Source organism: Aedes aegypti, chromosome 1, assembly GCF_002204515.2.
Source record: "Aedes aegypti strain LVP_AGWG chromosome 1, AaegL5.0 Primary Assembly, whole genome shotgun sequence".
NCBI classification, from domain to species: domain Eukaryota; kingdom Metazoa; phylum Arthropoda; class Insecta; order Diptera; family Culicidae; genus Aedes; species Aedes aegypti.
In genome coordinates this window covers 1,239,483-1,255,149 of record NC_035107.1, presented here as the reverse complement: position 1 = coordinate 1,255,149, position 15,667 = coordinate 1,239,483, and the positions used below count along the sequence as shown (strand labels likewise).

Sequence of the window (15,667 nt, the reverse complement as noted above, 5' to 3'; positions counted from 1 at the left end):
TTTTAGGTATTCTTGGTAAGATTTTTGTTAAGTATTTGTCTAGATTATTGATATGTTCATTGAATCTTTTGAAGATTACTTGGAAGATGCAATCTTGGATTCATATCAAAAGTTTTAGCCAGCTTCACAGGAGAACATGTATTTGGAAATATTGTTTCTGTTAACAAGATCTTTTCTTGGATCCAACATGAGATTCATCACAGATCAGTAATTTCTCCATAAATCAGGCATCATGTCTAACGCATAACTCTTAAGGCATTTTTAGAAGGTAATAGATTGGCTATTGAACTTTGCCCTTTTGTGGAAGTTTAGATGCACAAAGTAGGTATTTATATTATTCCATAATTTTTCTGAACTTCCTACGAATTCCAGGGAGTAACGGTGTTTTAGATATTTCAGCAAATCAGCATTGTTTTTTCATAAAAGCCTATCTGCATTCATCGATTTCTCTTCATCGTTGTTCTCTTTGCGTTATTGCAGAAATCTGATTATGTTGTCGTAGGATGAAGAATCACTATATCTTCTTCATTAATAAGAAATATTGCAGATTTATCTAATTTAGCTAAGTTATTAGCGGAAGAGAGGATCGATGAAGATGTGCAGAAATATTTTAAATCTTTTTGACCATAACTCTTTTGAAATGTAAACCTTTTTTTTTTTAATTGTATTAAAAATAATTCATAAATAAATTAGATCATGTCCTCCAAATTTGTCCATATCGTATAAAAAAAAAAACAAAAATATCAAAACGCAGGATTTTTTGCTATCTGTTTTTCAATTTCTTCGACACCCGGGAAAAATCCGGGAATGGGAAAAAATGATTTTGAATGGACACCCTGACATTAGTCGTCTCACGTCACTCGAGGTGAGAAGGACTCGTCTCGTCTCACACGCCGCGCAGAATAAGCACAATTAGAAAATCTTTCAAAAATTAGAAAAAAAAGGCAAATCAAATCAAATGTCTTCTTAAGACTCTTTTAGGGACTCCCCTGAAAATTCCCAGAGCAATTCCTGCAAAAATTTTGCTGTGGGATTCTTTAAAAAATCAATTTGCTTCAAGAGATATATCTTGTTTTGCCTGAAGAATTTTAACAGTGCATCAACAGTAATTTTAGCTAAAATTTTGTAAAAAAAATCGGCTTTATCTAATTAATAAAAAACAAAGCTAAAGGAATTTGCATTTAAGAAATGTTCCTTTCTATTGTCATAATTATGATTATTATACTTCATTGGAATCTGAACATTTCAACTTTTTTCACGCGGTGTGGAGAAGAGCTTTTATTGAATTCGATAGATTTTTTTTCGAAACCCAGGATGAACTTCCTTGTAAAGCCATCTTCCAAAAATATCTCATTGGATGTCTGTGGGATTTGAAATAAAATGATATAAATTTGGATTTTGGTCCGAATAAGGCGATCGAACCATATCCAGAAAATGTAACATTTCGTGAATCATAACTGTTCTTGCACATCGCATTTGGAAAGCACTATGATCGTTGATATTCACTTTCTCGCATGGTATGTGACGGGAGAGCGTTTAAGAGCATTTACTCTCATGAAGACTAAAAACTGGTAACAACTTCCATGTTTTCCGGTAATGCAACTTTTCTTCGTCGTCTTCTTCTTCTTCACATTTCGTCCTCACTGGGACAGAGCCTGCTTCTCAGCTTAGTGTTCTTATGAGCACTTCCACAGTTATTAACGGGATTATCACAGAAGGCCGAATCACAAAAGGCCGAATCACAGAAGGCCGAATCACAAAAGGCCGAATACCTTCTAGCCTACACGGTGGTTTGCGAATACCCTTTAATGGGTAAAAAAATACCCATTATCGAATAGCAATCATTTCTGTCATGAAATGGGGGAATTTTGTAATCATGGAAAGGGTAACAATATACTCATTCTTTTAACTCGCATTCAGAGTAAAAACGGGTAAAATTTTACTCATTAATGGGTGAAAAATTTGTTGGAAACGAAAAATAAAACAATTTTGCGCGACCATCATCAGCTGACGGAAAAAGCCATTTAATTAGAGTTAATAGTAATAATATCATTTTCCAGGACGTCAAGTTCCCACAAGTAAGTATAATACTGTTAAAGAAAAACAATTCATATGAAAATATTACAATTGTACTTTAAATTTCTTTCATTTTTCAGATCTTCAACCGAAAAAATGGACGAACCTAAGCTGGATGCTGTGAATGCTGCATATGTCTTTTGCAAAGCAATGTATTAAAGCAAGTGTTAATGATTGAATTTGATTAAATAAAAGCGGCACAAATAAATGTTTAGAATCCATAAATTTACTTCACATGACCAAATTTCCTTATATTATATTGAAACGCCCAGCTAAATATTTTTGCAAAAAAAGGGTATTTTTTTACCCATTTTGTAGAACATTCGACTCCTCTACAACGGGTAAAAAAATACCCATCCATTGACAGAAACCGCTTTTACCCGTTAAAGAGTAAACCGTGTTTACTCATTAAATGTGGAGAGGCACTTCTAGCGGAAATGGGTGAATTTTTACCCATTAAAGGTGTTCGTTGATATTTCTGAATTGCGTCTACTCTGGTTGACGGTTGCTTAGAAAGTGAAAGAGTGGAACATCGTCGCCTACTTGATCGTATTGCCTAGTTTTGGTAAAGAGTGAAAGTAGAGTACTAATGTCACAAGTGTTCACATTGCAGTTAATTATTGTTCTATTCTCAGATATGGAAGCAATCAATCCTCAACAAAAGGGTAAACGCAAACTACCGTGTACCACAAAAGGCCGAATGCACAGAAGGCCGAATCACAAAAGGCCGAATCACAGAAGGCCGAATCACAGAAGGCCGAATCACAGAAGGCCGAGTCACAAAAGGCCGAATCACAGAAGGCCGAATCACAGAAGGCCGAATCATAAAAGGCCGAATCACAAAAGGCCGAATCACAAAAGGCCGAATCACAAAAGGCCGAATCACAAAAGGCCGAATCACAAAAGGACGAATCACACAAGGCCGAATCACAAAAAGCCAAATCACAAAACAAAGCTTGGATATGAAAAGAACAAGTCCATGCTTTGTTAAATGCAGTCATGTCAGTAAACAGTGCAAAACTTACATGCGGCGAAGCCACATTGAGGATAGAGGAACTGAGGCGGCAGAAGGCCGCCGAAGTCTCCGATATCCGATGGTTGTGTATAGCATCTATTCGGTGTCATGCAAATAGCAAATCCAGGCGTTTGCCCGGTATAATGCAAACAGAGGATGTTTTTCCATTTTTAGGTCCGACGAGCGACAGCGAGTTCGGACAGCAAGCGTTTGCCCGGTATAATGCCAACATAGTCTTTTACGCAACAAGTAGGAGAATGATTGCTGAGATAGGGTATAACAAGTGTTTAAGTGATCATAAGAATACTAAGTTTAAAAAGAATACTTTTAACCGTACAGTGCCGTTCGATTTTGACTCGGTTTGAATTTGGCAACACGGAAATCCATGTACACAAAAATGGATCATGGTCAGTCACAAATCATGTCAATCTCAATGTTTCTGTGGGCCTTCTTAAGGCTTACCATATTCAAAATAGGTAAATTTAATTTGTGGGGCCTTCCTTAGCCGAGTAGTTAGAATCCGCGGCTACAAAGCAAAGCCATGCTGAAGGTGTCTGGGTTCAATTCCCGGTCGGTCCAGGATCTTTTCGTAATGGAAATTTCCTTGACTTCCCTGGGCATAAAGTATCATCGTACCTGCCACACGATATACGAATGCGAAAATGGAAACTTTGGCAAAGAAAGCTCTCAGTTAACAACTGTGGAATTGCTCATTGAACACTAAGCTGAGAAGCAGGCTTTGTCCCTGTGAGGACGTAATGCCAAGAAGAAGAAGAAGAAATTTAATTTGTGGTCATTATTACGGTGATACAAGTTTTAATAAAAACAATTATTAAATTTTGGAACGGTTCAATTTTGGCAACATGAAAATTTTTGACATGTTGCCAAAATCGAACAGGCACTGTATACCCTTCCAGTTTTCGCGAGGTTTTTACACTTATTGTTGCGCGCCTACTTAAGCTTCAATTATAGAATTTATTTTGGGTGTGTCAGCTAAGAATAGACCAGTTGACACACCCAAAAAACACTAACCATACACTCTTATTCAGCTATGTAGTAATGTTACTTGTGCGTCTTGTCCTGCTAACCCTACTGTAAAAATGTCCATAATATTGTAGAAAAATGTGCTGAATGTTTGTGGCTTTCACTAAAATTTATTTTAAAATTTCGGCCTTCCGTGATTCGGCCTTCTGTGATTCGGCCTTTTGTGATTCGGCCTTTTGTGATTCGGCCTTTTGTGATTCGGCCTTTTGTATGTTTCGGCCTTCTGTGATTTCGGCCTTTTGTGATTCGGCCTTATGTGATTCGGCCTTTTGTGATTCGGCCTTTTGTGGTAGACCCTTATTAACTGAGAGCTTTGCCAAACTTGCCATTTCCGCATTCGTATATCGTATGGCAGGTACGATAATATTCTTTCTATGCCCAAGAAAGTCAAGGAAATTTCCATAACGAAAAGATGCTGGACCGGTAATGCAGCCGTATGAAACTTAATTATAATCTATTGGTTCATCTCTTTGGTTGCAAACATTGATAAATGCAATGCATGTTGTGTGAATGCGGGCGCATGCAATGGATAAAATTATGACTCGTTAAATACTCCAAAGCCTGCTGTAAAATTATGAAGTGATCAAGATAAATTAATGTGTTTTATAGAAGTATCATTGAAAATACCTGATAAGAAGTGTGTTGATAAGACTTTCCTTCTTGACATTTTCTGAAATTCCGGGATAAACTTGCCTGCGGTAGTAAATCCCTTAATAAAGAGCTGAACTGAAACTAAACTTTCAGTGATTGCTCCAAGATTTTTTCCAGAGATTCATCCTGGGAATACTCAAGATTTTTTTTAAAGATTACTGTATTTTATTTTTATCTAGCCCATCGTTCAAGCCGATTCTTTGGAGGAAAGAAGCGTTCGATAATACCAAAACCGTCAAGCACTGCGCGAGTGTGTTTTCAAGAGATCTGCAGCAACGAATTTGTATTAATAATCATTAGCAACAAGAAGATGCTTTCTCCTTTATACTCTTTGTTTCGAGTGTCTTTCGCTGTCTCATGTTGCTTTTATATTCAATTTCTCTCACTTTTCGTTCAGCTAGTGTGGTCGTGTAGTCGTGTGGTCATGAGTTCGAATCCCGTCAGTGGCAACAAGTTTTGTTATTTACTTTGTGATAATTATCGCGATAAGTTTAGAGCCGATAATGTCGGATCAGTCTAAATGACTGGATCGATTTTGACATATCGTCGGCAATTATAAAAGTTCACGAAATATGTTTCTCGTAGATAAAGGCTGCCACGAACTGTCAGGTTACTTGAAAAATGCCCATTTTCGTCTTATTTCCGCGATAATTTCATTCACTGCAATCAACTTGATAAAACTACGCCAATGCCTTCTTGTTCCAACCACATTCCAAGCGAACACCATCTTTAAAGGGCTGTTGTCTGGCATTCTTGCAACATGACCTGCCTAGCGTATCCTTCCAGATTTAGCCATCTTCTGGATACTGGGTTCGCCATAGAGTTGAGCCAGCTCGTGGTTCATCCTTCGCCGCCACATATCGTTTTCCTGCACACCACCGAAGATCGTCCTTAGCACCGGGCGTTAGAAAACCCCAAGAGCTTGCAAATCTTCCTCGATCGTAGTCCACGTTTCATGCTCGTGGGTCTTGTACATCGCGCATTTGGTGCGGGGGTGAATCTTTCTCGACCGCAGTTTCTTCTTGAGCCCATAGTAGGCACGACTTCCACAGATGATGCGCCTTCGTATTTCACGATTAACGTTGTTGTCAGCCGGTAGCAAAGATCCGAGGTAGAAGAACGCGTCGAGCACCCGAATGTTTCCCCGTCTATCGTGATCCTAGACGGGCTCTGTCGCGCTCAGTTCCGCCTACCAGCATGTACTTCATTTTCGACGCATTCACCATTAGCCCGACTCTTGTTGCTTCGGGTTTAAGGCGGGTGATCAAATCTGCCACCGTTTCGAATTTTCTCCCAATAATATCTATGTCGTCCGCGTAGCAAAAAAAAATGTCCGGATCTCGTGAATGTCTCGACTATTCGGCTCTCCGCATGATACCTTCAAGCGCAATATTGAACAACAGGCACAAAAGTCCGTCGCCCTGTCGTAATCCCCGCCGAGACTCGAACGAACTGGAGTGTTCGCCCGAGTTCTTCACGCAGTTTTGCACACCGTCCATCGTTGCTCTAATCAATCTTGTGAGCTTGTGCGGCCGTCGATAAAACCTGCTTGATAACTTCCAGCGAACTCGTTTGCTATAGGCAAGGCTGGTAGCGAGTCACTTTTTAGTGACTTGGTCACTTTTTTTAAGCCAGTCACTTTAAAGTCTCTTTTTTGAACCCATTTCAACTAAAGCCACTTTTTTCGTCAAAAAGTCACTTTTTTCAACTATTTTGAGCTAAGTTTTCGTCATTTATGTAATTTAGTTCATCATCAGAACAACTTCATGTCAGTATCAAAATATTGGTTTATGGGTTCTTGTGAAAAAAGCTTGGAAAAAAAGTTACTCTTTCATAGAGTTCCGCGTAATTTGTAATAGTATCTAAGGTATTATTAGAATGGTGTAAGTTCATTGTTATAAAACTAAAGTTTTAAATATTTAGTACTCTTTTTGAATATCTAATGCATTCTCTTTTATTAGATTTTTTATATCTTGTGGTGGATAATTAGATGTTTATCTTCTATCTACGTTTTAAAATATAAAGCACATTAGCTTTTAACATTTTACAAAATTTATAATATAGGTATTCAACACTAAAACGCAAAACGAAGAATAATTATGTATTGTTCTATTTAATATTAGAAGCTAATCATACTTTTTAGGACTGACTTGATTTGCAAACCAAACCTTTAAAAGTGACCGGATCTTGGCTCTAACTTTGGCTGAGACTATCCAGCTTTTTACGCTGGTTATAAAACTGCCAGGGGTGATTCGATTTTGACATGTCTGGCCCACACATGTTGTAGCATGATCTCAGTAGGCAATGTTTTAAATTGTTGATCGAGATGTCAATAATTTTCACTGCATTTGTTTTGGAGTTCAACTTTTTGTATTTCGAAGAAACTAAATCAAAATTAATCATTGATTTGCAGTAACTTTAATCTTTTCATACCATTTTGGGCAACCGGCATGGAAGGACTTTTCATTCTACAAGAGGGGTCATGCACAAATGACATGGGGGAGGGGGTCAAGCCAAGCGTGACAAGCCTTACAAAATTTTCGAAGGACTCATACAAAAAACGTGACAAAGGGGAGGGAGGGGGTCAAAAAAGTAGAAATTTAGCGTGACATAATTTGTGTACCATCCCAGAGGAAAAATTTACTTCTACTAATAAAAATGAATTGAAGCTTCAATTACGGCACACTATATTATGCACTCCATTTTTGGGTCAACTCTTTGGAAAAAAATAGATACCGTAATCCGGGGTAACATTGATCATTTTTTTTAATATATCTTAAATATTTCGTTTGAAAATGCAAATGTTGCAAATTTTATATTTTTAAAACAAGTACTGCCACCCATAGCTCGTGTCTATATACTGCATTTTCTGTTTTGAAAAATTGAAGCATGTTTAAAAAAATGTTTTAAGTGATTTTTTGATTTAGCTGATATGGGGTAACATTGATCACCTATGTAAATAACGTTCGGTAATATTGAAAATATCGTTACTTACTTAAATCATGGCCCCCGTAGCCGAATATGAAAGCCAAACGCTTACAAGTCATTTACTTTTTGAGTTATTTTAAAATTAAAAACAACTCGAAGCACGGAATACGCCTAAAGGTAGGCAATTTTCTATGGGAATTCTATATTCTTTACAGTAATTTGTTAATGTTGCTTAATTGAGCATACTTATGAAAGTTTTGACAGCGGAATCGTTTTCAGCGATGCCATTTTTAGTAAGAATCGGATTTTTCTTGCTCATATCGTTTGCAGAACTTATATGAGATATGAATCTTCGGTAGTGTCATCCTTACCCATTGAAATCATTGTTTCGAAAAGTTGACAAATTGACGCATAAGATAAACGCAATTTTCACTAAAATTTTCACTTTCATTAGCTTATGCATATGAGAAAGAGAAGCACCGTTCATGATTTGGAAATGTTCCATCAATAAATGATGATACGAACTTTTTACCAGATGCGTTCTTCCGATCAATATTACCCCGCTGATCAATGATACCCCGGATTACGGTACTTGGATACTTAGTTCCGGTCGAGTTATGTTTCTTTAAAAACCGTACATAAATTACGTAAACTTTTTGGAAAAAGGAAATCTAGCCAATGAGCAGTGTGCTCTAATGTGTTTTCAATTGTAGAAAAACGGCATCATTGAATCGTTGATTTTCTCTACGTGGTGAGGATTATGCTACGTTCGAGTCTCAGTTGAGAGCATAGAGCCGTTTTGGTGAAATTTTGGTGAAAGATCGTCAGAATGAGATGTCGAAAGTATGTAAGAAAAAAAGGATCTTTGATGTTCGAAAGGATGGCAGGAGGATGCGGGATGGGTAAGAGGGGTCTTTTATTGGCTCATGGTACGTCTCAATGAACGAATCATCGTAACATTTAGAGCACAAGTGTTCTAAAAAAACTGGCAGGAATAATCACGGATTCACCAAAGGCTGTATAATTTAGTAAAAACATTTTACATTCTCTGTTGTACACTACATAGGCACTAAATTCGTTCAGTAGTGTGAAATAGCTAAACGTTGGTAACAAAACCGTTCCGGTACCATTTTCTTATCTCCATCGGTAACTCATTCGCATATCAACAGCAATCAATGTATAGACATTATTGAAGCCAATTCCTCTTACATGCTTCCACAAAACCTATAATACAAGAACAATTAGTATGTAGGTAATAAGAAAATAGAAATAATTTTCGATTTTCCCGCAAATCAAACTAACAACAACATGAAAAAATTTGATGTTACCTTGTCAACATAATATCAATGATTACTCGCAAAGCTTACTACGACTCAGCCATAAAAATTATGGACCGATGCACGAGTTCACTAATTTGACGTTTGAGCGGTGCCGAATTCACTGGTTGCTATGGTCCCATAAATAACACGGCACCGCTCTAACGTCAAATAGTGAACCCGTGCATAGGTCCATAGTGTTGGCATGAAATGTCAGAAGGGGGTGAATCAAAGTTTATACCAAGCAAGCGTAAAAAGCTGGATACACTAAGGTTTTTACGTCGGTCGAATTTATCATTATCATTGAATTGTTCATGAAATCACGCATGCTTTCTTCAATGAAATGTTTGGTGTCGGATCCTCTTCTTAGTTTTTTTGAATCACTTCGGCAGAATGTTTTTTGAAAGCCACAGAGTTTATATTTGACAATAATATGCGCGATATTTAAGTATTTTAATTGCATAGTTTATTAATATTCAACCGACTATAACCCCCAATGTCAAGTGAAGCATGAAAGTGTCAAAGTATTTTGATTGTAATATTGGAAGCTTAGTGCTAATAATTACTTTAAGAGCATAACTCAGAAGAACAGCATGTTAAGCCTATCTTCTTTATGCTAAATGTCCCTTTGGCCAAACGTACCTCCTATCAAACTCACTGATGGAAAATTTCACTCAGGCTGAAGGTGAAGAAGGCCATCATTGAAATTTGTACGCGTAGTTAATGATTGTTGCTAATTCATATCACAATTTCGGATCAAAGAAAATCAGGTGGTTTTGCACTGACACAGCTGAAAAAATATCAGCATACTTTATGCATGTTAGCGCGTACAGCGATACTTTTTCAAGTCAATTTAAACAATCAAGACTGAGTTTTATCACTTCGAAATGCTGAAAAGTCATCATTGTTGCCAAAACGAATGACGGGCTACTTAGCCTTAAGTCAACCTTTTGTTCTCCCTTAGTCGGCGTTCGAAGGACGCGTCTATCATACATTGGTTTTAGGCAGTATTTCAAAATCATTTTTTATTTGATTAATGCCCAAGTAGGGAGATGGATCCTATTATTGGCACTTTCGATTCACTTCGGCAGTGGAGTTTTTTGAAAACTACTGACTGAGCTCATATTTTGCCATAATAGGCATCGTATTGAAGAGAACATCCCCCTACCAAAGTTAATCATAGAAGCGCCCAAGGAACTCTGCACCCTATTACATTTTCCGTAATCTTGATCAAGTTACACAAAATATTGGCCTTCTTAGGTAAAAGCGTTATGGCTAAGTATCCCGTCATTCGTTTTGACGAACTGTTGCATAGCAGGTCGCAATTTCAAAGTAATAAATAAATATCAGTCCTCATAAATCATATTTATCCGGGAAAGAATTTCTATATACGCTGGAATGCAGAAAGTATGCTGATATTTTTTTCAGATGCATCAGTGCAATACCAACTGATTTTCTTTAATTCGAAATTGTGACATGATCTGCAACAATCATCATCGACACGTTCAAATTTCAATGACGGCCTACTTCGCCTTAAAGTAGAGTCCACTGGAGCTAAATAGAAAGCATTCTTCAGTGAATCTTACATTTGACGTAACTTCATCTATACGCCTATAATGTTTCTAGACTGAATATTAAATTCTTATCGAAATGAAGTCATGGAATAGTTTTGGGATCTACACAGTTTACAATGAATTACATTTAAGCGACTTTTAAAATGTCATTTCTTGGGATGGAAATGTGAAACGATAAAAAAATTATTTTAACAAATGTTCAAATGCTTATTAAAATTTACAAAATAAAATACTTTGGTGATCTTTTGAAAAGTTTGAAAATCTGCTAAAAAGGGATTATTTACATAAATGGTAATTTTTCTGTTTGAAAAAATTGTAGGCAATGTCTTGAAATTTTGGAAGCACATAAAAACTTCCAACTACATCTACTATCTGCAATAGATCATGTTGAATACTCTCTATCATATTGGATATTTATCGAAAAACAGTATACTAGAATTGAAATAAAACTGATTACGGTTTGATTTTCAAGTCACTTTTAGTCACATTTTTAGAGTAACGAAAGTCACTTTTTAGTCACTTATTTCTCAAATCTGGTCACTAAAATAACTTTTTTCGGTACCACTTTTTGCTACCAGCCCTGGCTATAGGTGATAGATGACGGAAGAGAATCTGGGAAAGCACTTTGTAGGCGGCTTTAAGGATAGTGATTGAAGATAATTTTCACTCCTCAGTTTGTCGCCCTTTTTGTAGATAGACACGTCTTGCTTCCACTCCTCCGGTAGCTGTTCCGTTTCCCAGATTCTGACTATCAGCCGATGCAGACAAGCGGCCAACCTGTACGGGCCCATCTTGATGAGTTCGGCTCCGATACCATCCTTGCTAGCGGCCTTGTTCTTCTTGAGCTGTTCAATGGCATCTTCAACTTCCCCCATCGTGAGAGCTGGTTGGTTTCCACTGTCCGCTGTGCTGACTTAGCCGTCGCTGTCCTGGCCTCCTGTGCCTGTGTTCTCTGCGCCATTCAGGTGTTCATCGTAATGTTGCTTCCACCTTTCGATCACCTCGCGTCCGTCCGTCAAGATGCTCCCATCCTTATCCCGGCACAATTCAACTCGCGTCACGAAGCCTTTGAGGGATGTGTTGAGCTTCTGATAGAACTCCCGCGTTTCTTGAGAACGGTACAGCAACTCCAACTCTTGGCATTCTACCTCTTCCATGCGGCGCTTTTTGTCCCGGAATAGGCGGGTTTGCTGTTTCCGCTTCAGTCTGTATCGTTCCACGTTTTGTCGCATTTTTCTCCTCTAAAACCTCATGGCACTCTTCGTCGAACCGATTGTTTCTTGAGCTCCGTTCCACATATCCGACAATACTTTCGGCAGCGTCGTTGATGGCTGCTTTGACTGTCCTCCAGCAGTCCTCAAGAGGTGCCGCATCAAGCTCGCCCTCATCCGGGAACGCTGCCTCAAGATGCTGCGCGTACGTAGTGGTGACATCTAGTTTTTTCTGTCGCGCTATATTGTACCGAGCAGTGGCGATTGTCTAACCTAAAATCCACCTTTTCCACGATTACAAATTTTTGACTTTAAGCAAGATTCCAATTATTTACTTTGTGTTTTATAAACTAAATTTGCCTTTCAGTCGTAGGTCGTTCGTCAGCCGGTGGGCGCTGAACTTTCCAATCGTCGGTCTGAACTCCTCCTCCTGGCCAACCAGAGCGTTCAAATTTCCTGTGATGATCTTGATGTCGTGGCTTGGGCAGCGATCGTACTCGCGTTCGAGCTGCGCGTAAAATCCGTCTTTGTCATCATCGGTGCTTCCGGAGTGTGGGCTATGCACGTTGATTATGCTAAAGTTAAAGAATCGACCTTTACAATATTACATCTAAAATTTGTTCCATAGTAATGGCTTAAGGAATACATAAAAGAATTCGCCGAAGAACTTCTATGAGGTTTCATCTAGAGATCCCTTCCAAGTGTTCTGTTTCAATTTTTACTGCAGAATTCGTTTGTCCTGAAGAACTTTGTAAGTTATTTCAGATTCATAAAGAAATTTGTGGCCTTCCTTAGCCGAGTGGTTAGAGTCCGCGGCTACAAAGCAAAGTCATGCTGAAGGTTTCTGGGTTCGATTCCCGGTCGGTTCAGGATCTTTTCGTAATGGAAATTTCCTTGACTTCCCATCGTACCTGCCACACGACATACGAATGCGAACATTACAACTTTGGCAAAGAAAGCTCTCAGTAAATAACTGTGGAAGTGCTCATAAGAACAATAAGCTAAGAAGCAGGCTCTGTCCCAGTGAGGACGTCATGCTAAGAAGAAGAAGAAGAAGAAGAAGAAGAAAAAAATTGTGATGGAAATCTTGAAAGAAAATACTGGACAAATCCCAGAGAAATTGTTTTGTAGAAATGTGTCTCTAAAGGAGAAGTTTCGGATACAATCATATTAAATTCTGAAACTCTCCCTTATAGAAAAAAATCTGAAGGAGTTTTTTGCTAAGTTTGTAGAAATGTGTTTAAAAAATACTCCTGGAGGAAACATTTACAACGATCCTTTCTTGAAACCAAGAAAGCTTATGAGGGATTTCAGTTGGAAATGAACGTCGTTGAGCTATGCTAGAAAAACGAGTGGCCCCAAGTGACTACCTTGAGGCACTCCGGAGGTTGCGTTAGATGTAGTGTCTCCAATTTTGATGGCCATTTCGCGAACACTCAGGTAACATTGAAGCCAGCTGAGCAATGAAGTTAGCACCAACAATACGATATTTAATTATATCCCCCGGATTATCCGGAAAAAGAGATTCAGGTAGAGCATTCAATTATTGTAAACGGAAAATTCTCTTTCTCCGAAACAGGCCAACATGAAACGCTCTCCTTAGTTTCGGAATAACTCCGCAACTAGATGTCTTTGTGTTGAATATCTAATCAAATCCTCAAACTAGTAGAACATCCGATATTGTTGAAAAACAAAAACTTGTTTCAACCCACTCTTGTTTTGGAATTAATAACTGTGACATTGTTCTTAGAACACTAGGTTGAAAAGCTGACTCTAAGCCAATGGGAACGTAATGCCAAAAAGGAGTAGGTAATTCAACTCATAAGTGCAATGAGCAAAGAAGCGGAGCACTCTGATCCAACGCCAGTTGATTCATAACTCTGCGGTGAATGAAAATACTTACAAGCGAAGATGGGAGATTCAATCAGCTGAACTAGTTTATCGATTTCTACCAGAAAATCTACGGTTATTTCCATATCAGCGCTAAAATGAAAAATTGAATTAGATCAAAACAAAAACTTTTCATAATTTTAACCTACAACAGCACGACGATTTCCGACACGTGCTGATAGCACTGGGCCAGCAGACACAGCGACAGCGTCGACACGGCACAATGCGACCAGCACCTGTACAGACACTCGAACAGCGACGCAGCCTTTTCGGTCTTAATGTCCCGCAGCATGTTTCGTAACTCGAACAGATCCGATGTGGTCAGCAGAATCATGTTCAACGTTCGGACCATCGTCGAGGCGAACTTCAGGTTGGTTTTCTCCTCCTGCAGGATCTCGGCAAACGTCCGGTAGATGTACTCGGCATTCAGGAGGCGGCACAACTGCCGGATGATCAACGTACCTCGGTTCTCCAGGAACATCCGGTTCTCGCTGAACAACGTCAGCAGTTCCATCAGGAAATGCTTGTACTGCATTTGATCGAAGTTGCTCCCCTTGGCCGTGGCCGAGTTGACGATCTCCGCAAGGACTACGATTGCTTGGAGCACTACATCATCCGAACTGTCCGACAAGCAGTCCCTCAACAGAACCGGAAACAAATTATTCGCATGGCTGGACATCTCGTCGTGAACTTCCGTGAACAGGTGATGAACCCACTTCAGCACAGCGATCTTCGTTGGCACGGAACTGTGGATCAAATACTGCCGGAGAACTTCCATCACCGAGTCCAGATCCAGATTTTTGAGAATTTCTTGCTTCTCGTCGCCAGATACCAGCTCCAGCAAATGGATATTGACCTCAGTAGCGCAATCCTTAATGTGTTTCTTGGATTCACTCTCGAATGCCAAGCACGGCAAGATAGCCGTGAAAATCCCCGACGAAAACCCAATAATGTCCCCCTTGGCCAACTGAACAAATTCCTTGATCCAGCAGATCGCCGTAAACTGTATCAAAGCATTGCTGGACTGCGCTTGCACGATCAGAACGTTCATCATCTGCGGGATGTCCACCACGGTGGGATCAGCCTTGATCGTCTTCAGCAACTGAGTCAACAAAGATTCACACATTCGCTGAATCTCCGGCATATTGTCCTCCAGCATCTGGAACAATCCGAGCAAAATCTCCGGCAGATATACCACCATGTTGATCTCTGGCACGGCATTCAGCACCGATATCCAAGAGATTATGAACTGCCTGGCAAAAGAGTTCTTTGCCATGATCCGTTCCCGAACCAGCGGAATGAACGAATCCAAATCAAATGAACTGGACGACTCAATCACGATGTCCTTCAACTGGCGGTCCAACAGTTCGCTGCCGTTTTTCACACTATGGTCCGGATCGGTCACCAGCCGGCTCAGCGAGGTGAACAGACTCGGGAACAACGGAATAATCGACCCCCGGGAAACTTTGACCACGTTGAACAGAGACTCGCTGGCAAAGTATCGCACCCGCGTGTCCGTGTCCATCAGGCAGTTCAGGATCGGATTGACGATTTCCTCGATGAACCGCTCCGTGTCCCTTCCCAGGGCTATACTGGTCGCGGCCAATGCAATCAGACCGCCCTTCTTTTTGTTGGAATCGTTTGACGTCACAAAATCCTTGCTCAGCACTTCGATTATCCTACGGATCTGTCCGTAGTTCTTCTTAACGTTGAAATCCGCTACCATCCTGGAACATACGAAAGCAAACCTTAACCACCTATTCATACAATCTAATTTAGAAACCTACTTCTCTATCTCGGTCGCCGCAATCTTCCGCTTGTCGTAGGTTTTATCACTGAGGGCTTTTACGCAAGCCTCACTAATGGGGGCGTAAGCATTTTCCATTATTTTGCACCAGGAATTTTATTCCTTGTCCGATAGCAGATTAGTCACTACTGATTTTCTTGTTGTTATCACTGAAT

At 39.5% G+C, this 15,667-nt stretch overlaps 2 protein-coding genes across 2 annotated transcripts in view; one reads left to right on the top strand and one right to left on the bottom strand.

Moving 5' to 3' along the window:
• LOC5574745 (116 kDa U5 small nuclear ribonucleoprotein component) overlaps positions 1 to 2,305 on the top strand; it is a 20,242-nt gene extending 17,937 nt beyond the window's left edge. Inside the window, exon 4 of the mRNA XM_021838772.1 lies at positions 2,157 to 2,305. The gene's annotated coding sequence lies outside the window, so the exon portion shown is untranslated. The remainder of the gene's footprint in view (positions 1 to 2,156) is intronic.
• Positions 1 to 15,667, bottom strand: part of LOC5574743 (protein VAC14 homolog) — a 19,693-nt gene extending 4,026 nt beyond the window's left edge. Inside the window, exons 1-3 of the mRNA XM_001655265.2 lie at positions 15,493 to 15,667; positions 13,855 to 15,432; positions 13,719 to 13,798 (exon numbers count right to left, since the gene is read on the bottom strand). Of these exons, the coding sequence (XP_001655315.1) occupies positions 13,719 to 13,798; positions 13,855 to 15,432; positions 15,493 to 15,590 (1,756 nt within the window). The 5' untranslated portion in view covers positions 15,591 to 15,667. The remainder of the gene's footprint in view (positions 1 to 13,718; positions 13,799 to 13,854; positions 15,433 to 15,492) is intronic.